At 43.6% G+C, this 21,848-nt stretch overlaps 2 protein-coding genes across 2 annotated transcripts in view; one reads left to right on the top strand and one right to left on the bottom strand.

The window, feature by feature from the left end:
• Window positions 1-21,848, top strand: part of slc27a6 (solute carrier family 27 member 6) — a 97,414-nt gene that overhangs the window by 43,104 nt on the left and 32,462 nt on the right. The gene's annotated exons all lie outside the window — the stretch shown is intronic.
• Window positions 1,138-21,305, bottom strand: LOC133515222 (uncharacterized). The gene is given in 6 exon segments (XM_061847506.1): window positions 1,138-1,408; window positions 2,005-2,100; window positions 9,845-13,414; window positions 13,416-14,542; window positions 14,639-14,719; window positions 14,809-21,305. Coding segments are annotated over 4 exon segments (2,580 nt in total). The 5' UTR covers window positions 15,116-21,305; the 3' UTR covers window positions 1,138-1,408; window positions 2,005-2,100; window positions 9,845-12,349.

Here is a 21,848-nt window from a genome sequence, read left to right as displayed (position 1 = left end):
AAGCCCTGGTGGTACGCCTTCCCTTGGTCCAACACTGAGAACCACAAGCTCCCACCAAGTGTCTCCAACATGTCCCATATTCTTGGTATTGGATGGCGATCAGGCACTGGTATGCCATGCAGTTCTCTGGAGTCACACAAAGGTGGCGAGTGCCATCTTTTTGTCGAAAACATACCACTGGTGACGAGTACAGTGATCTTGAATGTGTGATCCAGCCCCTGTTCAACAAATCATGCAGGTACTCCTTCACTTCTTGATGAAGGGGTCTTGGAACAGCCATGTAAGTCTTTTGCACTGGACTGGTGTCATTAAGAGTAATATGCATCTTTGACGATGGAATACAACCTATATCATTATTGTTGTATGCAAAGGCTTCACATTCTTCTCTCAACATTGTCTTAGCAGCGTCTTGCTGGGCCTCGGGAAGATGGCTGAGGTCAACTGGTGGGTCCAATTCCTTAGGTCTTTCAACCCTGCCACCCTCTGGTTGTGTTTTGCTCAGTGTGTCTTTTTGATTGTTCTCCTTTTGACTGAAAGCCTGAATACACTGTCTTTACAGTTTCTAAATGTCCAATGACTTTGTGTCGATTCAGGTAAATGATGTGGTCAGTCGTGTTGGTGATGGGGACTGGTATGTATCTAACTTTTTGTTCAGGAATACGCACCAGAACTTCACTGATGGACACACCTTCTGTTGGAGGATTGAGCAGGTCTGGTGTGAACATCATGTTCAATCCTTGTGTTTGTGCATTCCCATGTGCTCTGACTTAAATAGTGGATACTTGGTTCGCTGGTAAGGCAATTATTTTTCCCCTAGTGCAGACAACACCTGTGTCTGGACCTAAACCACATTGCACTAACTTGACCAGTGTCAGGTTTACTAATTAGACATTCATTAAACTGGACAAAAAGGGAAGCAAAGACACCAGTTCAACTTTGACAGCAGGAGAGTGGAGAGGAACTGTCTCGTACAATTCGCCACTGCTCTCTCTGATTATCCTCTCCTCAGCACCTCTATTCATTTAGTTTCAACACGCCCCTTATTTTCATGGATGTTACAAAAAGGAGACGGCAAGTAAAACATAGTTGGAAACAAAGTGTACTTGTTTGTTCATGTGTGTGTGCATGTGTGTGGAAGATTGCTGAGTACATGTGTGGTCATCATTTCTTTAACAGGCAGCACCTGCTTCTGGTTCTAACAGTTCGTTTAGATTAGATGTTTTTGTTCTTGCTATCTCCCGCTATGCGTCTGCCACGTTATCTAGAGCAGAGCAAAGCATTCTTCATTGCAGGCAGGAACAGTAACTGAGTTGGACCAGAGCAAAGCATTTCTTCATTGCAGGCAGAAGCAAAGCATTCTTCAATGTAGGCAGAGCAAAGCATTCTTCATTGCAGGCAGGAACAGTAACTGAATTGGAGCAGAGCAAAACATTTCTTCATCGCAGGCAGAAGCAAAGCATTCTTCATTGTAGTTAGAGCAAAGCATTCTTCACTGCAGGCAGGAACAGTAACTGAATTGGAGCAGAGCAAAGCATTTCTTCATTGCAGGCAGAAGGAGTGACTTAATTATATTTACAATTATTTCTAAATTATAATCCTGTTTATCCTACATTTGCTCAAATCCTCACATCATCTAATAGATCACCCTTTCGGCTTTATTCTACAGAATCATATTTATGAAAACAAACATAGTTACACTCGGAGGAAAATATAGCACTAATTATTTGTAATCTTCTGGATCAGAGAACAGGTCTGGAAGAGAGGTCATAACGTCATCATTGTGGTCAACAATATCACTATGCGCTATGCGGTTCTGGAAGCCATGAGTGAGGTTCCAGGCTGTTGTTCCCTTATGGCAATAAAGCTTGCTTCCGTATAGTGACTTAGTTTCTGTACATTGTAATGTATGTTGTTGATCCTGTCAATGTTTTTATTCGGGGTTATCCATAACAAGATGGATTCCCATCCTGCAGTTTGCCAACTTATACTCATCTGGTACGTCACCTGGGATGCCAATTGCATCAATGTATGTAGGATCACCATCTTTCCAAGAGAAACCAAGGGGAGGTCCAGAGATAGATGGAGCCAATTGTATATCCTCTGCTTTGGATGGAAACACAGTCACAGATAAGAGCAGTGATACGAGTGCACACGTTCCTCGTGCATTTATTAGTGTCATACAACTTTTGACCAACACACCACCACCACACATCGCTACACGGAAGCAGTAGGGCAGTTTGCCGATGGATATCATGACACTATGTTTTGTTTAGACTTCCCACCTTAACAACTGTCCCTGCAAAGCTAAGACAGGAGAAATTAGCCAATGCCACAGTAGAAAATATCAGTTTATCCTTTACTGCCTTAGTTGTTGGATAAACAGTATTCCATTTTTGACAAGTGGTGTTAGGAGTTGTTTTAGTCATTACCTCCAGGGTACACTGTGTTGGGATTTTTGCTGGAATGACACGCAGTAGTGGCCTAGGGCCCATGCATAAGATGTAACTATAGTTTACCTTGTTAGCTGCATTCTACATTAATTACAACCAGTTGTTTCCTATTTGCAAAAAAAAATGTTCCTCAGTTTTTCAGTTAAAATACTTCAACTCCCTCCATAGTATACGAACTCTTTTGTATGGCATTCGGGTTCAAGGTTGCATTAAATTGGGAGATGGTGAGACGAAAATGGGCGTTTCCCTTAGCATAAACCCATAAACGGAATCCCCAGCAAGATGTGGTAGATAGCTTAAAAGCCGGGGGAATAATTGAGCATTTAGTTAAATTTACCTGTATTGTAAGGCCTATTTTTGTCTAAAGCAAAGTCATTAGTTGTTTGTGATGCCAAGAATATGATGATGTTCGCCAGGAGGGGGTCCATCTGTTACCTTCATCCGCCACCAGGGTGTTCTACTTAGAGTCTCGTACATTATTTGTCAGATACCATTTATTTGATCTATACCTTATTTTTTTATTGAGTCACTTTGTTTGAGTGTTACAACTTGAATCGGCCAAAGAATTAAAATCGTGGTTAACTAAAATTATCATTATGGCCGTCAACGTTGCAGCCCAACATGCTATCATATTATTTAGCAATTTTAAAGTCATGTCGACCAAGTCACCCCTAAATGTGTCAAGTGTCTTTTAAATCTTCACCAGCCTTCAGGTATTTTCAGATACTATAAATCTGCACCCACCTTATGCTGGACTTAGCTCACCTTTCCCTTTGGGTGACTCAGCTGAGATGATCTTTTATAGTGTGTAAGGTGTATCCACGTGTTTCTTTCTGCTATTTTGCCCATATCATTCAGCTCTTCCTCAGTCTATTCCAGTGTTCAGATACAACTGCACATACAGTAGATGTTAATTCATAAACAGACATAGGATGAATAGACATGTGGTAATATCCATCCATCCCTTTTCTTCACCGCTTATCCTCACAAGGGTCGCAGGGAGTGCTGGAGCCTATCCCAGCTGTCAACAGGCAGGAGGCGGGGTATACCCTGAACTGGTTGCCAGCCAATTGGAGGGCACATTGAGAAAAACAGACACTCTCACAATCACACCTTGGGGCAATTTAGAGTGCCCAATTAATGTTGCATGTTTTGGGGACGTGGGAGGAAACCGCAGTGCCCGGAGAAAATCCAAGCAGACACATGGAGAACATGCAAACTCAACAGAGGTGGGGCCGGGATTGAACCCGGGACCTCAGAACATTGAGGCCAACACTTTTGTCTTAAACCAGTGGATAAAATATAAATTATTATGTTTCAGGTAGTGAGAGAATCTCTCCTCGAACAATGACTATTCCTACGCTCATGTCGAATTCCAGTGATGAATGTTTGTACATTGTAAGATTGTAGAATATCACAATTACAGCGAAGAAAATAAGTATTTCAACACTCTGCTATATTGCAAGTTCTCCCACTTAGAAATCATGGAGGGGTCTGAAATTTTCATCATAGGTGCATGTCCACTGTGAGAGAGATAATCTAAAAAGAAAAATCCAGAAATCACAATGTAGGGTTTTTTAACAATTTATTTGTGTGATACAGCTGCAAATAAGTATTTGAACAACTGTCTATAAACTAGAATTCTGACCCTCAAAGACCTGTTAGTCCGCCTTTAAAAGTCCACCTCCACTCCATGTATTTTCCTGAATCAGATGCCCCCGTGTGAGGTCATTAGCTGCATAAAGACACCTGTCCACCCCATACAATCAGTAAGACTCAAACCTGTAACATGGCCAAGACCAAAGAGTTGAACACAGCAAGCCATGAACTGGGACTTACCGGTTATAGAGATGGTGAGGGAAATGTGTGCATAGTCGATCCACAGAAGGAACGAACTCCACAAAGCAGGGTGTTAAGCGGCAACAAAGTGTATTTATGTGTAAAATGTGTTTCTACTTACAAACGTTTCATGTTCCTTAGTGACTTCCGGAAGGGATTAATTTCGTAAGTAGAGGTACTACTGTACATGGTTTATTAAAAGATTAAGATTCCAGCATTTACATTCCCATCAGAACACCTTTAAGAAAAAAGGTTTTTTTTGCAAACTTACAATGAAAATGTTGACAAATTTATGTTCTTTTAATTATACAAAAAATAATTGCTAACCAAACCAAGCCGACTGTGAACGATAAGTTTGAAAGGCTGCTTCCAACTGTATTTAATCTATTTATTTTTTTAATCGACAATGATATCCCTGTTCATTTTTCTTGGTGTAAAATTGAATTATTGCTCGCATGATATATTTTGCAATGGATGCTGACAGCTGAAGGATGCTCCCAAACAGTCTTAAAGTTAACATTATCTTGCTCCTTATATTTAAATTTCACCATTTGCTTTTTGTGCACTGTATTGTCTGTGCTTTCACCCTTGATGAGGCTGTGCCAATGCAGAATTTTAACACTACAGACCATCTCATCCTGCACTTTCTACTATGGCTTAGTAATGCATTTTTCAGACCCGACCTTTCTCACTCAAAAACGAAACGCTCGTCCAGTTTCACCGTTTTCAGTTTTGGATTTTTTTGTGGCCCTTTTTGACCACCTGCTCAATTTCCCACATGGCAGCTCCCATGAAGGAGGTGGGCAGAAGGATGAGTTTGGGTTCTGCTCAACTAGAGGGTGGTGAGTGGATACGGGACAGGCCATCAGTATTAGCGTTAGTGGAAATGGGATGGAAGGAGGGACTGAAAATGAACCTGCTGAGGAAGAGGGCCCAGGGAGCTTGTTGGGGATTGAGGCGTTTAGTTGAATGGAGGTAAGCAACGTTTTTATTGTCAGTCCAAAGGATAAACAATTGTTCAGTCCCCTTCAGTCAGGCCTCCACTCCTCCAGATCCAACACTATGGCGAGTAATTGCCAGTTGCCGACGTCATAGTGTCTTTCTGCTCAATATATACAACAGGAAAAGAAAGCACAAGAGTACAATTTCCGGGTTGTGGCGTCCCGATGTGAGAGGACAGCTCCAGCTCCAAAGTCGGTGGCGTCAACCTCCACTACGAACTGGGAGGAGGAGTCAGGGTGCCGCAGAATGTGAGGGTAGGTGAATAGGGATATGTGCTTATTGAATGCTTGAGAGGCTGCTGCGGTCCACTGAAAGGGGAAGCTGTCAGATTGAGGCTGGTGAGGGGAAGTGCGACTTAATTGTAGTAGTGGATGAATACAACGATAGAAATTTGCAAATCCGAGGAAGTTTTGTAGTTCTTTCCGATTCGTGGGGATGGGCCAGTTGATGATAGCTTGGATCTTGGCGAGGTCCGGTTGTAATTGTCCATTTACAATGACATCCAATGATATATCTGGAAAAAAAAGTACTGAGGACAGGTGGAATTTGCATTTTTCCACTTTGATGTATATCTGGATATCGAGGAGGTCCTGGAAGAATTGGCAAACATTGATGAACACGGTTCTTCGGGGGAAAAGGAGAAGATGAGGAACACAAACACAAACTGGTTGAGCATGTCACATAGCGTGTCACTGATTAATATTTGAAAAACTGCAGAGGCGTTGGTTAGACTGAATGACATGACCAGACCCACGAAAGGTCTTAGAGGGAAATTGAAGGGGGTCTTCTATTCGCCCCCGTCTCAGATACGGATAAGATGGCAGGCATTCCTGAGGTCCAATTTGGTGAAAATCTGAGCATCACACAGGGGTTCAACCGAGGGGTCGATGAAGGGAAGCGGAGATTTATTTTTTAGCATATGATTTCATCCTCAGTATCACTGGATAGGCGGAGAGGATTATCTTTCATCTCAATGAAGAAAAATCCAGTCCCGACAGGTGATGAGGGGTGTATGAAGCCAGCTGTCATGGATTCATGGATGTAAGATATTTGGCTTTTTACTCAGGACTGGTGAGATTGTCCAGTCAGCTGGTGGGAAGTGTGGCCCTCTGCAAGAGGTCAATGGCACAGTCATATGTAAGAGGGGAGGGGTGAGAGAAATAGTTAAATCCTTATGGAATGCTGGTGAGAGGCCATGATATTCTTGTGGAACTTGTAAGAGGTCTACTCAGGCGGCAGCAGGTGGTGTGTCTTTGGAGGGTGTAAAGCAGAGAGCAGGCAGTGGGATTGACAATGAGGACTCCATCCAGGGATAAACTAATCCATTTTATGGTGGGGTTGTGAATATGGAGCCAGGGAATACCAAAAAGCAAGAGTGTCTCAGGAGAAGGAATGACAAAGAGGGATTGGGTTTTGCAGTGATTGTCAGAAATGAGGAGTGTGATAGGTACTGTTTGGTGGACGAAAAGGAGATGACACTGCCATCCAGGGCAATGGTACTTTTCAGGAATGGGAGTTGGAGTTTATTAATTCTTCATGAATGAAATTGTCACTGGCACCAGAATCAAGGAGTGTAGTAATTGGATGGTTTTTAGCGGAAACCATAAATCAAGCAGGAATGGTCATGTGGGACAGGGAGCTCGGGGGAACAGATGTTTGGCTCATTGCGACTCGAGCCTTGTCTTTTGTGTTGGAGAGGGAGTGAGGATTTATAATAATCAGGGTGTCCACAATAAATGCACAACTGCTGGGTGACATGATGCTGACGCTCTTGACGGTTTAATCGTGATTTTGCAATTGGCATAAGTTTATCGGATTCAATTGAGTGCAATGAAAGAGCAAAAGGTAACGGAGGAAGCGGATGAGCAGCTGACGACGTGGTACTTAGTATGACTCAGAAACCTTCCAGTATTGCTGGAGTTAACTCTGAAAGAAAAGTGGGAAAGAGAAACCCCTAACCCTTTGGCAGTTACAGTGAAGAAAATAAGTATTTGAACACCCTGCTATATTGCAGGTTCTCCCACTTACAAATCATGGAGGGGTCTGAAATTTTCATCTGAGGTGCATGTCCACTGTGAGAGAGATAATCTAAAAAGAAAAATCCAAAAATCACAATGTATGATTTTTTTTAACAATTTATTTGTGTGATAGAGCTGCAAATAAGTATCTGAACACCTGAGAAAAACAATGTTTATATTTGGTACAGTAGCCTTTTTTTGCAATTACAGAGGTCAAACGTTTCCTATAGTTCTTCACCAGGTTTGAACACACTGCAGGAGGGGTTTTGCCCCACTCCTCCACACTGCAGGAGGGATTTTGCCCCACTCCTCCACACAGATAGATCAGACAGGTTTCTGGGCTGTCGCTGAGCAACACGGAGTTTCAGCCCCCTCCAGAGGTTTTCTATTGGGTTTAGGTCTGGAGACTGGTTAGGTCATGTCAGAACCTTGATAGGCTTCTTAAGGACCAACTCCTTGGTTTTCCTGGCTGTGTGCGTCAGGTCATTGTCATGTTGAAAGACCCAGCCGTGACCCATCTTCAATGCTCTGACTGAGGGAAAGAGGTTGCTCCCCAAAATCTCACAATACATGGCCGCGGTCATCCTCTCCTTAATACAGTGCAGTCATCCTGTCCCATGTGCAGAATAACACCCTCAAAGCGTGATGCTACCACCCTCATGCTTCACAGTAGGCATGGTGTTGTTGGGATGGATCTCATCATTCGTCTTCCTCCAAACACGGAACTTGCAATATAGCAGGGTGTTACTCATACTAAATACTCATTTTCTTCACTGTATAGCAAAAGTTTGATTTCTGTTTATGCTGCTGAGGGTAGCACAACCAGTTGTTAGATTTAGTGGGCAATTAGTTTTTTTGACACCAGTCCAGGAAGCTTTGAATGCTTTTTTTATTTAACAAATATAATAATGGTTTCAAAACTGCATTTTAATTTTCCTTGGGGTATCTTTGTCTGATTTTTACATTTGTTTGGTAACATGAAACATTAAATTGGGGAAATAATGAAGAAATATGACTTTCAGAAGGAGGGAAATGCTTTTTCACAGCACTATACATTTTCTAAGCAAAGACCACTGGGATTTTTGTTTTTCTATGATTCACAATGTTTGAGTTTCCAAGGATCAAGGTTCATATCATATGTTGTTACATTGTGCTAACAATTATTTATTTTGTGAAAATTATGCACTATCATCCGTTTTCTAGTCCATGATCACTGATTCATGAATCACGCTATTCCCTGCCGAGGAAAGAAAAATGTCCTTTGTTGCCTTTGATTGCCTTCCCACAGTGGACACGACATGCACATACACGTAATATGATGGCAGACCTCCGTATTGATGCAAGACTGAAAGTCCTCTGTCCTTGGTTGCTCTACCACTTTGTTGTGTGGGTGAAATCTTGGCCATGGTACTGTCCTCATTAGTGGTCATCTGAGTATCGGTAATTAGAAAATTAACGATTACACACATGAATGAATCCCAATTGAGTTCTAAGCAGGACACCCTCCGCTACAATACAACTGGTCACACAGAACACACTCATTCTTGCTTCTTCTGTGTGGATGTCAACCTCGACAATATAGAATCGATATAGAAATCTTAAAAAGACGACCCATTATTTTGTAAACCCCAGATAGCGTTTGCTGCTTTCACATTTTAGTCACTGTCTCTGTGAGCAGCACCTATCCACCTCTTCCCCAGCTCACCCATGTCTTTCCACACTCTTTTTGGTTTCACCTACTTCTTTGGAGTGAAATATGTCAGCAGGAATTGAGTTTGAATCATCGACGGTATCATGAATTTGAATTGCCATGCTAAAATTGCATCAAAAACAGAATTTGGAAACCATAATTGAATTTCTATTGTTTAATTTGAAATGTACCATTTACAAATGAAAATCAAATTGCAAATTAAAGGAGTCCATGATGGTTTAGTGGTACACATCCCTGAGTTTGATGTGTGCGTCATAGAATAAAAGATCAAGGGCACAATACTGCGCCTTTGTGACGCAGCGCTGAGTCCCATGATGTGTGTATGCCAGTTAACCGAGATGTCGGCTCCGGCACTCCCTGCGACACTTGTGAGGATAAGCGGCTAAGGAAATGGATGGATGGATAAATCTTTATTTCTAAAACTTTGTGGTGCACAGTAACGTTTCTATTGCAGTACATACGTAATTAACATTCATCACTCTGGGAATCTTCTGCTGGAGGTGCTGATGGTGTAACTGAGGTTTTTTTCCTTGAGAAAAATGTGGTGATGGTAGTTGTCTGTGTTATTTCTTCTGCTTCAAAATTCCCCTGTACAGGACATAGTCCCGTCAATACGATTGCTAAACTTGACAGCTTGTACCATATTGTTGTATTGTGCAATTTATATATATATATATATATATATATATATATATATATATATATATTGTTGGAGGACGCTTTTTTTCCTTGCCGCGTGTTCGTTTAATTTCGGGTAGTGAGAATATTGGTTATCCAAATACAGGCTGGAGATGATGAACAGTTTCTTCAAAGCTTTTACTTACAGAATATTCTGGGCACAAATGAGTGACAGACAATGGCTGCAGCAGATCAGAAGTGCAAAGCTTCAGAGGACCTACCGCATTCCCCCAATATTCAGCAGGGTCCACATCACAAACACATAAAGGAAAATAAAGAGCATCACAAATAAACAGCATCACAAAGAGAACCGCATCATAAAATGAGAGCACCACAAACTATCCTCATCATAATGACCAACGTGGTAATAACTGGCACATTCCCATGCCCCGGTCTCTCCAGTAAGGTTAACTGATTTGGCATGTGTGAGCAATGTGAGCAAAAGATACGCATCAATAAAGAGATACACATCAATAATAAAAGAGGTACACACCGATAATACACTTAAATCCCCCTTTCGGACTCAAAAGAGTCCGACACCTGAAATAAACAGAAAGAAAAGTTCCAGCCGCGTCATCGTCTGGAGCTTGTGGTTCAACGAACGGGCCGGAAGGAGGAAGCAATTCAGCCATCATATAGGGTGGAGGAACATAAATGTCCTTTTTCTCAATGGCAGCAGTAATCACCAAGAACAAGGGTAAAATTTGCATGCATTGAATTCGAACGTAACTCGAACATTTCCCGTAACCATGACCCCTGACCGCACCAGGATGGCTACGACCCAGACGATGGCCATCCCTGCCAATGTCTGTGTCGAAGAGGGACTCATGTTGAACATCACGGAGATGGGACCTTTTCCTCTGGGATGAGTCGAGCTGGGGCACACTCGGCTTCTTCAGGACCTTGGGGTTAGACTACCTGGTCCCAGGTTGATTCACCGGGATTATTGTGCCCATGTACCGTGAAATCAACCCTTATAGAATGATGTCATCAAAGGGTGCCAGGCGGCACTGGAGACGCGGTTTTCCGGTTGTCGTCAGGTGGAGGGATTGCTCAGCCTGAGGCGGACCTGGCGGGTCGTGTAGACGAGATGTGGAACCACGTGTCCCCCTTTCCTTCAAGACGTACAGCAGTGGCTGTCCGCTCAGTAACTTGAAAGGGACCTGTCCACCTAGGTTCAGACCATTGTCGTTTAATCACTTTTAACCAGACAGATTCACAAATGTTCATTTCGAGGGAACCGTCTGGTAGTCTTTCTGTTAAATGGGAGAAATTAATGGTTAGTTGCCTGAGCCCAGGTGGGCCTGGAATGTCACCCACAGCCTTTGGAGTTGTGGGTGCAGGAAACGGTCTGTTAGTATGACACTCGAATGGAGTCCACCCTTTAGAAGAATTTAATGACATCCGAATGTTCATCAATGCCAATGGAAGAGCTTGCAACCAATTGAGTGTGGATGAAGCTAAAGCCTTAGCTATGTTTTCCTTCATGTTCCTGTTCATGCGCTCAACCTGACCTTGCGATTGTGGATGATACACAGAACCAAAATGATGTTTCAAACCTAATGTTTTTTCTACAGCCTGGAGATGTTTGTTTTTGAAATGAGTTCCATTGTCTGATCTAATTTTCCTAGGGAACCCGTACGTTGGAATGTAATGATGAACCAAATGTTTTACCACTACGCTCGCTGTTTCAGATTTGCAGGGATATGCTTCCGGCCATCATCCTGAAAAGGAATCTACTATAACTAGCAAATACCGGTAACCTGACACTGTTTTAATCATCAGTAAATCCTCAGTAAAATCCATTGAAATCACCTGACCAGGAGCATCCACGTCCGGATCGTGTACTCCCTGCGGTGGTTTTGTTGTAGGTCTACTGTTATACCTACTTTGCAGTAGGTTTGCACGCTGCAGTCCTGCAGTTCACCTTTAACAATTTGTCTCATAAAAGGATGCCACCAGCAGTGGAGTCATCTCAATGTTTCATCCACACCTTCATGGCATGTTCCATGGTCTTCAGAAATTAGATTTTTCAATTGTGGCTGAGATGGAATGCATTTACCTTCTTTTCGCCATATGCCATCCTCATCTTTGACACCCCCTTTCGACTTCCACACACTCTTTTCTTCTGGACTTGCCTTTTCCTGCCACACCTTAACTGTTTGTACTGTCACCTCCTGTTGATTTTCACATTCAGACTCACTTACAATTAGTTGGAGTGTTGGTCGGTACCCTGCAGCCTTTTTTGCTGCTTGATCTGCTGATTCGTTACCTGCTGACACAAAATCATTAGTTCGAGAGTGACCTTTGCATTTTATTACTGCTCCCGCTGTTGGGAGCAGTAAAGCATCTCGCAATTTGAGAATGTCGTCCTGATGTTTTATGGGTGTATTGGTTGCAGTTTGGAAATTGTTTCGCTGACATTCTTTTAATGCAACATGAACTTTCATGTGTGCATACGCTGAATCTGTGTAAATGTTTACTGAGTGGTTTTCTGCTAACCTCAAAGCTGCTGTCAATGCCAAAATTTCTGCTCTTTGTGCTGAATGTGAGCCTAAAATTCTTACAGCTTGGACTTCTTCAAAACCTGTTTCTGTGGGTTGGGTTACTGCAAATCCAGATTGTAGGCCATCGTTGCCCTTGAAGCAACATCAATCTGTGAAAAGAATGAAGTCCGGGTACTCAAGCGGTGTCTCATAGAGTTCAGTCCGAAGTGAGTCTTCTTCCTTAGTTCTTTGTACACAACAATGTGGTTCTCCTTCAAGCAGACCTTCAGCCATGTTTACTCCTTCATGTGGTTGTGTTAAAATTGCCTGAATTTTCCTCTGTCTTCCTCCGGTCATGGTTGCTTGACTTGTGACGTACTGGACTGTACTGTGTGATGTTCGCACAGTCAGTGGGTGATGGAGAACAATGTGAGATGTTTTCTGAATCACTCTGGCTAGAGCAGATGCAAAAGCAGCACATATTGGATGTCTTTGCTCGTATTTTTCCAATGGAGTGGATGCATACATACAGACTTGTCGACTTCCTCCTTCCCCCTTCTGATAAAGGGCAGCAGACAAACTGCTGACCTTTTCAGATGCGTCTAGATAAAACATGCGGTTGTAATCAGGAATCGCAAGAGCCGCAGCAGCGGAAAGATGCTGTTTCAAGGAAATGAAGGAAGTATCTGCTTCCGTGGTCCAACAAAGAATATTAGAAAGGTTCCGCATACCCTGGTCATTTACCATCTGTCGGAGCGGGTAAGTAAGTTCAGCAAAGTCTGGAACATGATGTCTGGAGTAGTTGCAAAGAACAAGAAAGGCCAGCATAGTTTTGACATTCATTGGTTTTGGGTGATGAAGGATGTCGTCTTTGTGAGAGGGAGACATTCCTGTGCCGTGGCGTGAGATCAGTCGTCCGAGAAAGGAAACCTGTGGTCGGGCAATCTGAAGTTTGGACTTGGAATACTTCAGGCCAACAGAGGCCAAATGAGAGAGCAAAGACCTGCTGGCTTCAAGACAAGAAGTTTCAGATGGAGCTGCCACCAAGAGGTCATCCACATACTGCACCAGGAGAACTCCATTAGGCAATTCAAGCGGAGACAGGAACTGACGAAGACAGTTGTTGAAGAGTCCGGGGGAAAGGACAAAACCTTGAGGCAGGCGATTGTAGGAGTAACAAAAAGTGAAAGCAAAAAATTGCCTCATTGAAGGATCGAGAGGAATGCAAAAGGAAAGCATTAGCCAAGTCAATGCAAGTGTGAGTGTGGGCTGATGTAATTTGGAACTGTGTCGAGTGAGGGTTCGGGACTGGCAAAGTGGGAGTTAAAACAACCGCATTAATTGCTCGCAGGTCATGGACCATGCGAAACTTTCCAGTGTCTTTCTTTTCAACGGGTAAAATTGGTGTGTTATAATCAGATTCAGGAATTTCACATAACACCCCTGCTTTGAGCAGGCCGTCAATTGTGTCCGAAATGCCAACCATCCCGGCCTCTTTTACAGAGTATTGGGGAACATATATTCGTCCTGGTTTCATCAGAAACGCAACAGGTGAGACATTGCAGAGACCAACATCAGTGGGATTCGTAGACCACAGCAACGCAGGAAGGGAATCAAGAAGTTGACCAGCAAAGTCACTGTCGGTCGTTTCACGTCCATGGTGCCTATCCAGAAGCTTGTGCTCCAAAACAGAAATTGGCAAAAATGTGTTAGACTGAATCCAATAAGCGTCAAGGGATGAGGAATAGAGCAATTGAGAGTGAAATGAATTTTGCCAATCTGTAGCCTGTGTCCATGTCAGGACAAACGGACCAAGATCCTTCGCTGTGTGCTGAGGCGAAACCATCAAGGAGACATGTGGGTGACAAGGAGGCATAGAAGGATCCGGAGGATCCGCCATCTTATACCATTCTAGTTGTTCAGGAGTCAAAAACACCGAAAAGGCAACACCTGGTTTGCCCACAAACAGATCACCCATGTTCAATTCCCATATGTTGTTATCAATGTCCTGAAATGCCTCGCTATAGATCTCTTCTCCTGATCTGTCATAGTACAGAGTGCAATGCATACAATCAGTTACCATATCTGAGATTAGGGACCCAAGGTGACCAGAGAGTCCAAAGTGCTCAGCCTCGAGCCAACCACTGGAGTCAATATCCACTCTTACCCAATAGATGTCGGCAGTGGCGCATGCCACAGGGCGTTGTTCAACAAGCGGAAACTGGGAGTTGGCACCAGAGGCAGAGGCGGCAGAGCAGCAGTACGTGTTACCATCCGGAAATTCCAGGATAAGTCCATCAGGGCTGCATTTGATGAGAGGGCACGTGCCGATGAGGAGATCTCTGCCCAAAAGATTGACTGGACAGTTAGGTGCAAACACAAAAGAATGCAAAAAAGTCCGTGAAAAACATTGAACAGTCACTGCAGTGGTCAATTGCAGGGCAGTTTCTTCACCCTTGAATCCAACAAGTGAGATGGTTTTCCTGGTAAGCGAGGTATCAGGTGGCAGGGTTGTGATAGTAGAATCCCGAGCTCCTGTGTCAACCATAAATGATAAAGTTAATCCTCCTACCGTCAGGATCATCAAAGGCTCCTGCAGGCCTAAACATGTGAATTCAGGGCACCATCATTGCGGAAACTGTCCACCAGAGGGCGGTAGATACTGCTGGTTTGGCACTGAGGGATATCCCTGTTGCTGCTGCGGTAGCTGCTGCTGCTGTCCAAGATGTCCTTCATCTCGGGATTGGTTGTAACCTCGTCGATTGTAGCCACGTGCAGGTTGTTGGCCTCTGCTTCTGCCTCTCCATCCGGACACTTGAGGTCACTGTCTGCAAGCACGGGTCCAATGACCGGCTGTCCACAATTGAAGCACATGTCATGGCCACCAGGGGGCGCACCTCGACCTATGAATGAACCTGCTTGATACATCATGCACTCGGAACCAACAGAGGGAGATAAGATCACAGCATGAGTGGTTTATTCCTGATTTTTCAGATATTGCAACTGCAACATAGCAAGTTGTGTTTCTGTACTTTTATGTTTGTCTACCTTAGATTCTTTCTCTTTAGCATATCTCCTCAAATGATGTTTAAGATGTGACAACCACCGGTCAACCTCAGCACCAGGAAGGTCTGGATTGGCCTCCATGGCCTGCGCCACAGACTTGGGAACGCCCTTCAAAATAGCTGCTCAAAACACTTGCGAATGCAAGGCAGAGGCCGTAGGAGCGTGTCCTGTTTTCAGAGAATAATCAGTGAGGGCATGGACAACAAAAGCCGCGGCCTCCTCATCTGCTTTGGGAGCAAACACAATATCTGAGATAACACACTCGGGAAGTGGAAACAAAGCGTCCAGTGCTGTAGAAAAGGTCAAATAATTTTCTTGTGTAAGAGTCTGATGATCGGGGAGAGAAGAAAAACCTGAATTTTGCATCAGAGTATTCAACTGTGAAAGTGGACATGATTCTGTAAGAAGGACACGGATATCACCTACTGTTAGCATTTGTCCTGTAACCGCTCTCTGCACTGCTTGAAGCCAATTTACACCACCAGATCGCATAGGTGCAAGTTTCTGCATCAGCACACTCACATCAGTGGGAGAGAAAGGATTGTAAAACATAGCAGAGTTACCAGTAGCCGGATCAACTTTGGCCAACATGGGAGCCTGTAAGATTTGGGAATGAGTCACAGGCCGATGAGGAGAAGCTGGACCTTCGGAAGGTTTCTCGGGGTCTTCAGGACCTCCGGTTTGATCCAGAACAGAGTCGTGGTGGGAACCTGAAAGATTCTGGACATGACACTTTAAATCTGTTACTTGGTTCTGTAACTGATCAATGTACAACCTGTTTTCCACTTCCCCACTTGAAGGGCCTCTATGAGCGTAGACAGCAAATTCCTGTTCTCTCTAAAGTCGGGCTGCTTCTTGTTCTTCACTTCACCACTTTCATGTTTAGTGGTGATTCTCTCAAGTTGATCTCTAATATTTTGTGGAACCTCTTGGTGTATATTTAATTCCGCCTTGTACATCCTAGCTGATTCAAACGTGTAAATGGGTTAGCTCTTAAATCTACAACTTTGTCCAATTTTCCTTCTAATTCTTTAATGGCGGCGGTCACTCCAGCAGCCAGAGTTACTGCAACCGTATTCATGTTTGATGTTTGTTGTGAGTGAGTGAGAGACTTTTGATCATCTACATCTACTTCAAGTCGACCGGCAGTTACATTCATCACTGGAGACTGAAATTTCCTGGTAAGGTGTTACATGGTTAGGTGTCATGATAAGGTGTTACACATGGGTCATTTGGAGACAACGCCCAAGGTCGTTTCTCCTCCAAGTAAGGAGGCGGCGCGGAGGGCAGTTTGGGTGTTGAAGGTACCAGACCAACACTCTCTTCCTTGACAGCCAAACGGGACAACTTTAACCCACATCCCATCGCCATCATCTTTGCTCTCACTTTCATTTCCACAACTTTCTCAGCATTCTCTCTCACCTTTCTACCTTTTGGAGACAACCTGTTAGTTTTTTCCACTTCCAATTTGAGAGCTGCCACTCTTTTAGCACAAGCCTTTTCCGTTTCCCTCATTAATGTCACCAAACACGCAGTTGAAGACATTGGAGGAAGCCATCCATTCTCACAACATTTCCTCATCCATTCTTTCAACTGTTCTTTCTCTCGTTCATTTTCAGGCAATCCTCCTACAAACACATCACATGCATTCCTCACTTCTTCACTTAGCACCACTTGCTCAGAATGGTTTGGTATTTGCCGCAAATCAAACCACTCACTTTCCCTGTCAAACTCTCCCTGCATTTCTGTTTAAATTGTCTTTTGTCAAAAGTGGTCGAACCTCTTTGATTTTTTTTTTCAAAAGTACTCTTAAAATCTCATTTTATTTGAGGAATTCTAGTTTCTAGGATTCTTGAAAGAACGAAACAACCTCTCCTAAAAGAAAATTACAATGCGCAATTCACTGTTCATCCGGGTATCTCTTCTCAACTTTTTATAGTGCACACTTTGTCCTTTGATTCGGAATGAAGAATTCTAGTCTCGGGGATTCTCCGAAAAGAACGAGACAACCTCTCGGTTCAGAAAGTTTTGTACACGCTCCAACCCACTGGTCTGTCTGCCAGTCACGGGATTTACAACCTTTTCGTGTCGGATCAACCTCCGATCACAGGGCACTTCTAAACCCTTCTTAGAGTGGTACGCCCACACACTCTACGGCTTTTCAACCATTTAGGTGGGACGCGACGGTGTCCCACCAGGGCCTCTAACCCAGGACTATACCACCCACAATTTCCCCACTGTTCAACCAGCCAGAAATTTCACACTGACACAAATTCAAATGTGACACGGACCTCAACACCAGTTAACAAACAGAAGATCACTTTTGGAGGATAAATGTCCTCTCACCTGTCAATTGTTGGCCGGCCGATGTTCTGTCTGTCAACCAACACCTCAGTCCGAAATCACGTCAGGGTCACCAATTGTTGGAGGACGCTTTTTTTCCTCTCAGTGTGTTCGTTTAATTTCGGGTAGTGAGAATGTTGGTTATCCAAATACAGGCTGGAGATGATGAACAGTTTCTTCGAAGCTTTTACTTACAGAATATTCTGGGCACAAATGAGTGACAGACAATCGCTGTAGCAGATCAGAAGTGCAAAGCTACAGAGGACCTACAGCATTTCCCCAATATTCAGTAGGGTCCGCATCACAAACGCATAAGAGGAAAATAAAGAGCATCACAAATAAAGAGCATCACAAAGAGAAGTGCATCATAAAATAAGAGCACCACAAACTATCTTCATAATGACCACCGTGGTAATAACTGGCACATTCCCATGCCCCGGTCTCACCTGTAAGGTTAACTGATTATTTGGCATGGGTGAGCAATGTGAGCAAAAGATACGCATCAATAAAGAGATACACATCAATAATAAAAGAGGTACACACCGATAATACACTATTTGCAATGCCCTTGCCATATTGCACAATTGTTGCATGTTCTCCAGGGTAAGGCCACTTTTCACTTTCTTCTTCATCTTTGATCATGATCATGTTGGTGTTCAAACTCACCGCCTTTTTTCTGCAATCCACTATCCACAAAGTTCATGCAGCTTCCAGTCAAACAATTTTCTTATTTCACATGGTCACCACACATTTCGCTTCCTAATTAAAAGTTGTTGAAGCGGTTTTACAGTTGTTTGCCTCATCCCTCTTTATGTAGCGCACCATGGATTCATTCATGCCATAATGGCGTACCACAAAAGCGTAACATCTGCCGTGTTTGATCATATCCAAAAATTTTACTTTTATGCTAATTGTCATTCTCTTCCTCTTCCTCTTCCTCTTGGTGCTTCGGAGGAAGCTTTTGCATCAGCACAGTACTTGTGCTTGTGAAGATGAGTTTATTGCGCAGACAGCGTAGAAAAAAATGGTGGAAAGGAAGGATGAAGAAAAGTATGGGACAAAGCTACAATGGAAGTTGTAGGGTGAGGCTTCGATGATGCGCAGCCAATAATCTTACGAGATAAATCCACACATGCTCTCAGTGGTCGATGTCACGCCGGGGACCAATCACCGCACTTTGTATCAATGCGTCTTCCCACAATATGCCAATATGGCTGTATTTTTCCAAGTTTATTTTTATTAAATTTTTTTGGGCGGGGGGTTGAAAAAAACACGACGCACTGAAGCCGCAAAAAGTGAAGTGCAAAGGAAGCAAGGGAACCCTGTATTTGGAGAAGTGATCAACAATAGTAAGAGTGATCGAGTTACCTTCAGAGGGCAGTAGGCCGGTAATGAAGTCTAAAGTGATGTGGGACCAAGGGAGGCTTGGGATGGCCAAGGGACACAGTAGACCAGCTGGGAACAGGTGTGAAGACTTCTCTGCCACTGAAGGAGGAGGCTTGGACAAACCCCTGGGGCTGTGCAACCTGAAGGGCTGCTGGATGAACTGAGTGGTGCGGGTGATGCTGGGATGACAGATGAGCTTGGAGTTGTGGGCCCACGTAAGGATGTTAGACCATGCAGAATTATGTAAAAACAGACAGTTCGGAGGTCCGGTCTTAGGATCTGTTTGAGTCTTTTGAGCCTCTTTCACCACCTGTTCGATCTTGTAAGTGGCTTCTCCAATGAAGCACGAGGAAGGGAGGATGGATTCTGGTTCTGCAGGACTGTAAGGGCATCAGAAAATTTGTGACATGGTGTCAGGTTTGCTGTTGCGGGATACAGGATAGAAGAAGTAGAAATTAAATTGCCTCAAGAAGAGGGCCCAATGAGTTTGCCAGGGCTTAAGGTTTTTGGTGGTATGGAAGTAGGCAAGGCTCTTGTGGTCACTCTTGTGGAAAATAAATGGTAAAACCATCCCCAGCCAACCAGTGCCTCAACAATTCCTCTAATGCCCAGATGATGTCCAACAGCTCTTGGTTTGCAGATTTTGTGATTCCATTTGGTGGGGGATAGACAATGGTTAAGGAAGGCACAGGGATGAAGTTTTTTTGCTGTGGAAGAACGCCCCCGGCCCTAGTGTCTGAGGAGTTGACCTCCACCATGAACGGGGGGAGGGGTCAAGGTGGCATAGGATGGGAGGACTGGTGAAAAAGATCTTAAGTTGGGCAAAAAACTTGAGATGCTGCCGGGGTGAATGTGTTAACAATTGTCCAGTATATCCGCTCCTAGTAAAGATGACTGAGCCTTTTTCCACAAACTGTTTTCACACAATTAATTTGTTAGTGCAATTCCACAATTATTATGGGAGGTGACTTTAATCCCATTCGGCTAAGTCAAACAAAAAGTATCCCTTTTATGACAAATAGTTTTACTGTAATGTAGCAAAGTTTTTAAAATGTCAACAAATAAAGATTTATCCATCCATTCATTCATTTCCTTAGCTGCTTATCCTCACAAGGGTCGCAGGCAGTGCCAGAGCCTATCCCAGCTGTCAACGGGCAGGAGGCGGGGTACACCCTGAACTGGCTCCCAGATAATTGCAGGGCACATAGAAACAAACAGTCGCACTCACAGTCACAGTTGTGGGCAATTCAGAGTGTCCAATTAATGCTGCACGTTTTTGGGATGTGGAAGGAAGAGAAGAGAAGAGGAGGAACCAGAAATGAAGATGCTGAGGTTCTCGCTTGGAGTGAACAGGTTGGATAGGATTAGAAATGAGCTCATTAGAGGGACAGCCAAAGTTGGATGTCTTGGAGACAAGGTTTGAGAGAGCAGACTTCGATGGTTTGGACGTGTTCAGAAGCGAGAGAGAGCGTATATTGGTAGAAGGGTGCTGAGGATGGAGCTGCCAGGCAAAAGAGCGAGAGGAAGACCAAAGAAAAAGTTGATGGAAGTGGTGAGGGCGGACATGAGGACTGTGGGTGTTAGAGGAAGATGCACGAGATGGGCTTAGATGAAAAAAAGATGACACGCTGTGGCGACCCCTAACGGGACAAGCCGAAAGGAAATGAAGAAGAAGATGCAAAGTATAAATACATATTGTACGTTTAACATATTTTAAACATTTTGGTACCTACATACACACACAAAACAACTCCCAATCTCAAAGTTAAAATCGAAGAGGCAGGTTCATTCGATCGTGACGGCTTGCCAAGAAAAGAAACAAAAAGAAATCAGTCGTATTTTTTTTACTTTAGCTCACTGTGCATCTGCAAATAACGACTGTAGAGGAAAACACGCTGTCAGTGTGTCTCTCCCCTCCCCCCTCCATTTTAAGCTCTCACTTAAGAAATCTTAACAAACATGAGTATGGATACTACTACTTTACTACTACTGCAGTAAAGAAGACAAAAACGTATCACTTTCATACAGAATTGGAGGCTGACTTTTTTTTTCACTTTGTCATTTTCGAAGTCCGTTTGCCTCATCTGCCAGTGTAGTGAAATGCGGAACGGCATTTTCAAAGTGTTTAAGGAAAATACGACACAGACATTCCGCCGAAAAACAAGGTGAGAATGAGAAAAGTGAACGAACTAAAATCCGAATCTGGCACACTGCAGTAACCGAAACACCGTTTTCCGGGTTCGTCACATCACACAAAAAGGGGCATAGCTGACTTGTTGTTCCGATCTTTTAAAAATAAGGCGGGAATATTATCTTCAATAAAATTTCTGCAGCTGTAAAGGAGTACAGTTACACTGTGAAGCCATGGCTGATGTGTGGATCGACATCGGAGATTGTGTTTCTCACCGCAGTTGGACGAATCCACTAACGTGAGTGACACAGCCCAAGTGTGCATTTTCATTCGTTTGGTGTTTAGTGATCATCAACGTCAACTCATGTCATGTCATTATCCAAGCTGCTTATCCTCACAAGGGTTGTGGGAAAGCTGGAGCCTATTCCAGGTACCTTTGGGCGAAAGGCATACTACACCCTGAGCTGGTGGCCAGTCAGTCACAGAGCAGAAATTGAGACCATCACTGAGCGGGAATCGATCCCACGCTGCCTGCACCAAAGGCAGGTGTGTGTACCAATACACCATCAGTGACTCTACCAAAGTGAAAGTAACATTAAGCTAAGCACTACTTAGCTACTTAGCTAAGTGAAATGATACAAAATAAGTCCAGCAAAAGTGAAAGAAAAACAAACTTGTTGCAATTAAGTTTACAGACAGTGTAAAGAAAAGACTGATAAACCATCTCCTCCACAAACA

This window comes from Syngnathoides biaculeatus, chromosome 17 (genome assembly GCF_019802595.1).
Source record: "Syngnathoides biaculeatus isolate LvHL_M chromosome 17, ASM1980259v1, whole genome shotgun sequence".
Taxonomy (NCBI): Eukaryota; Metazoa; Chordata; class Actinopteri; order Syngnathiformes; family Syngnathidae; genus Syngnathoides; species Syngnathoides biaculeatus.
This window is presented reverse-complemented; position numbering and strand designations above follow the sequence as displayed.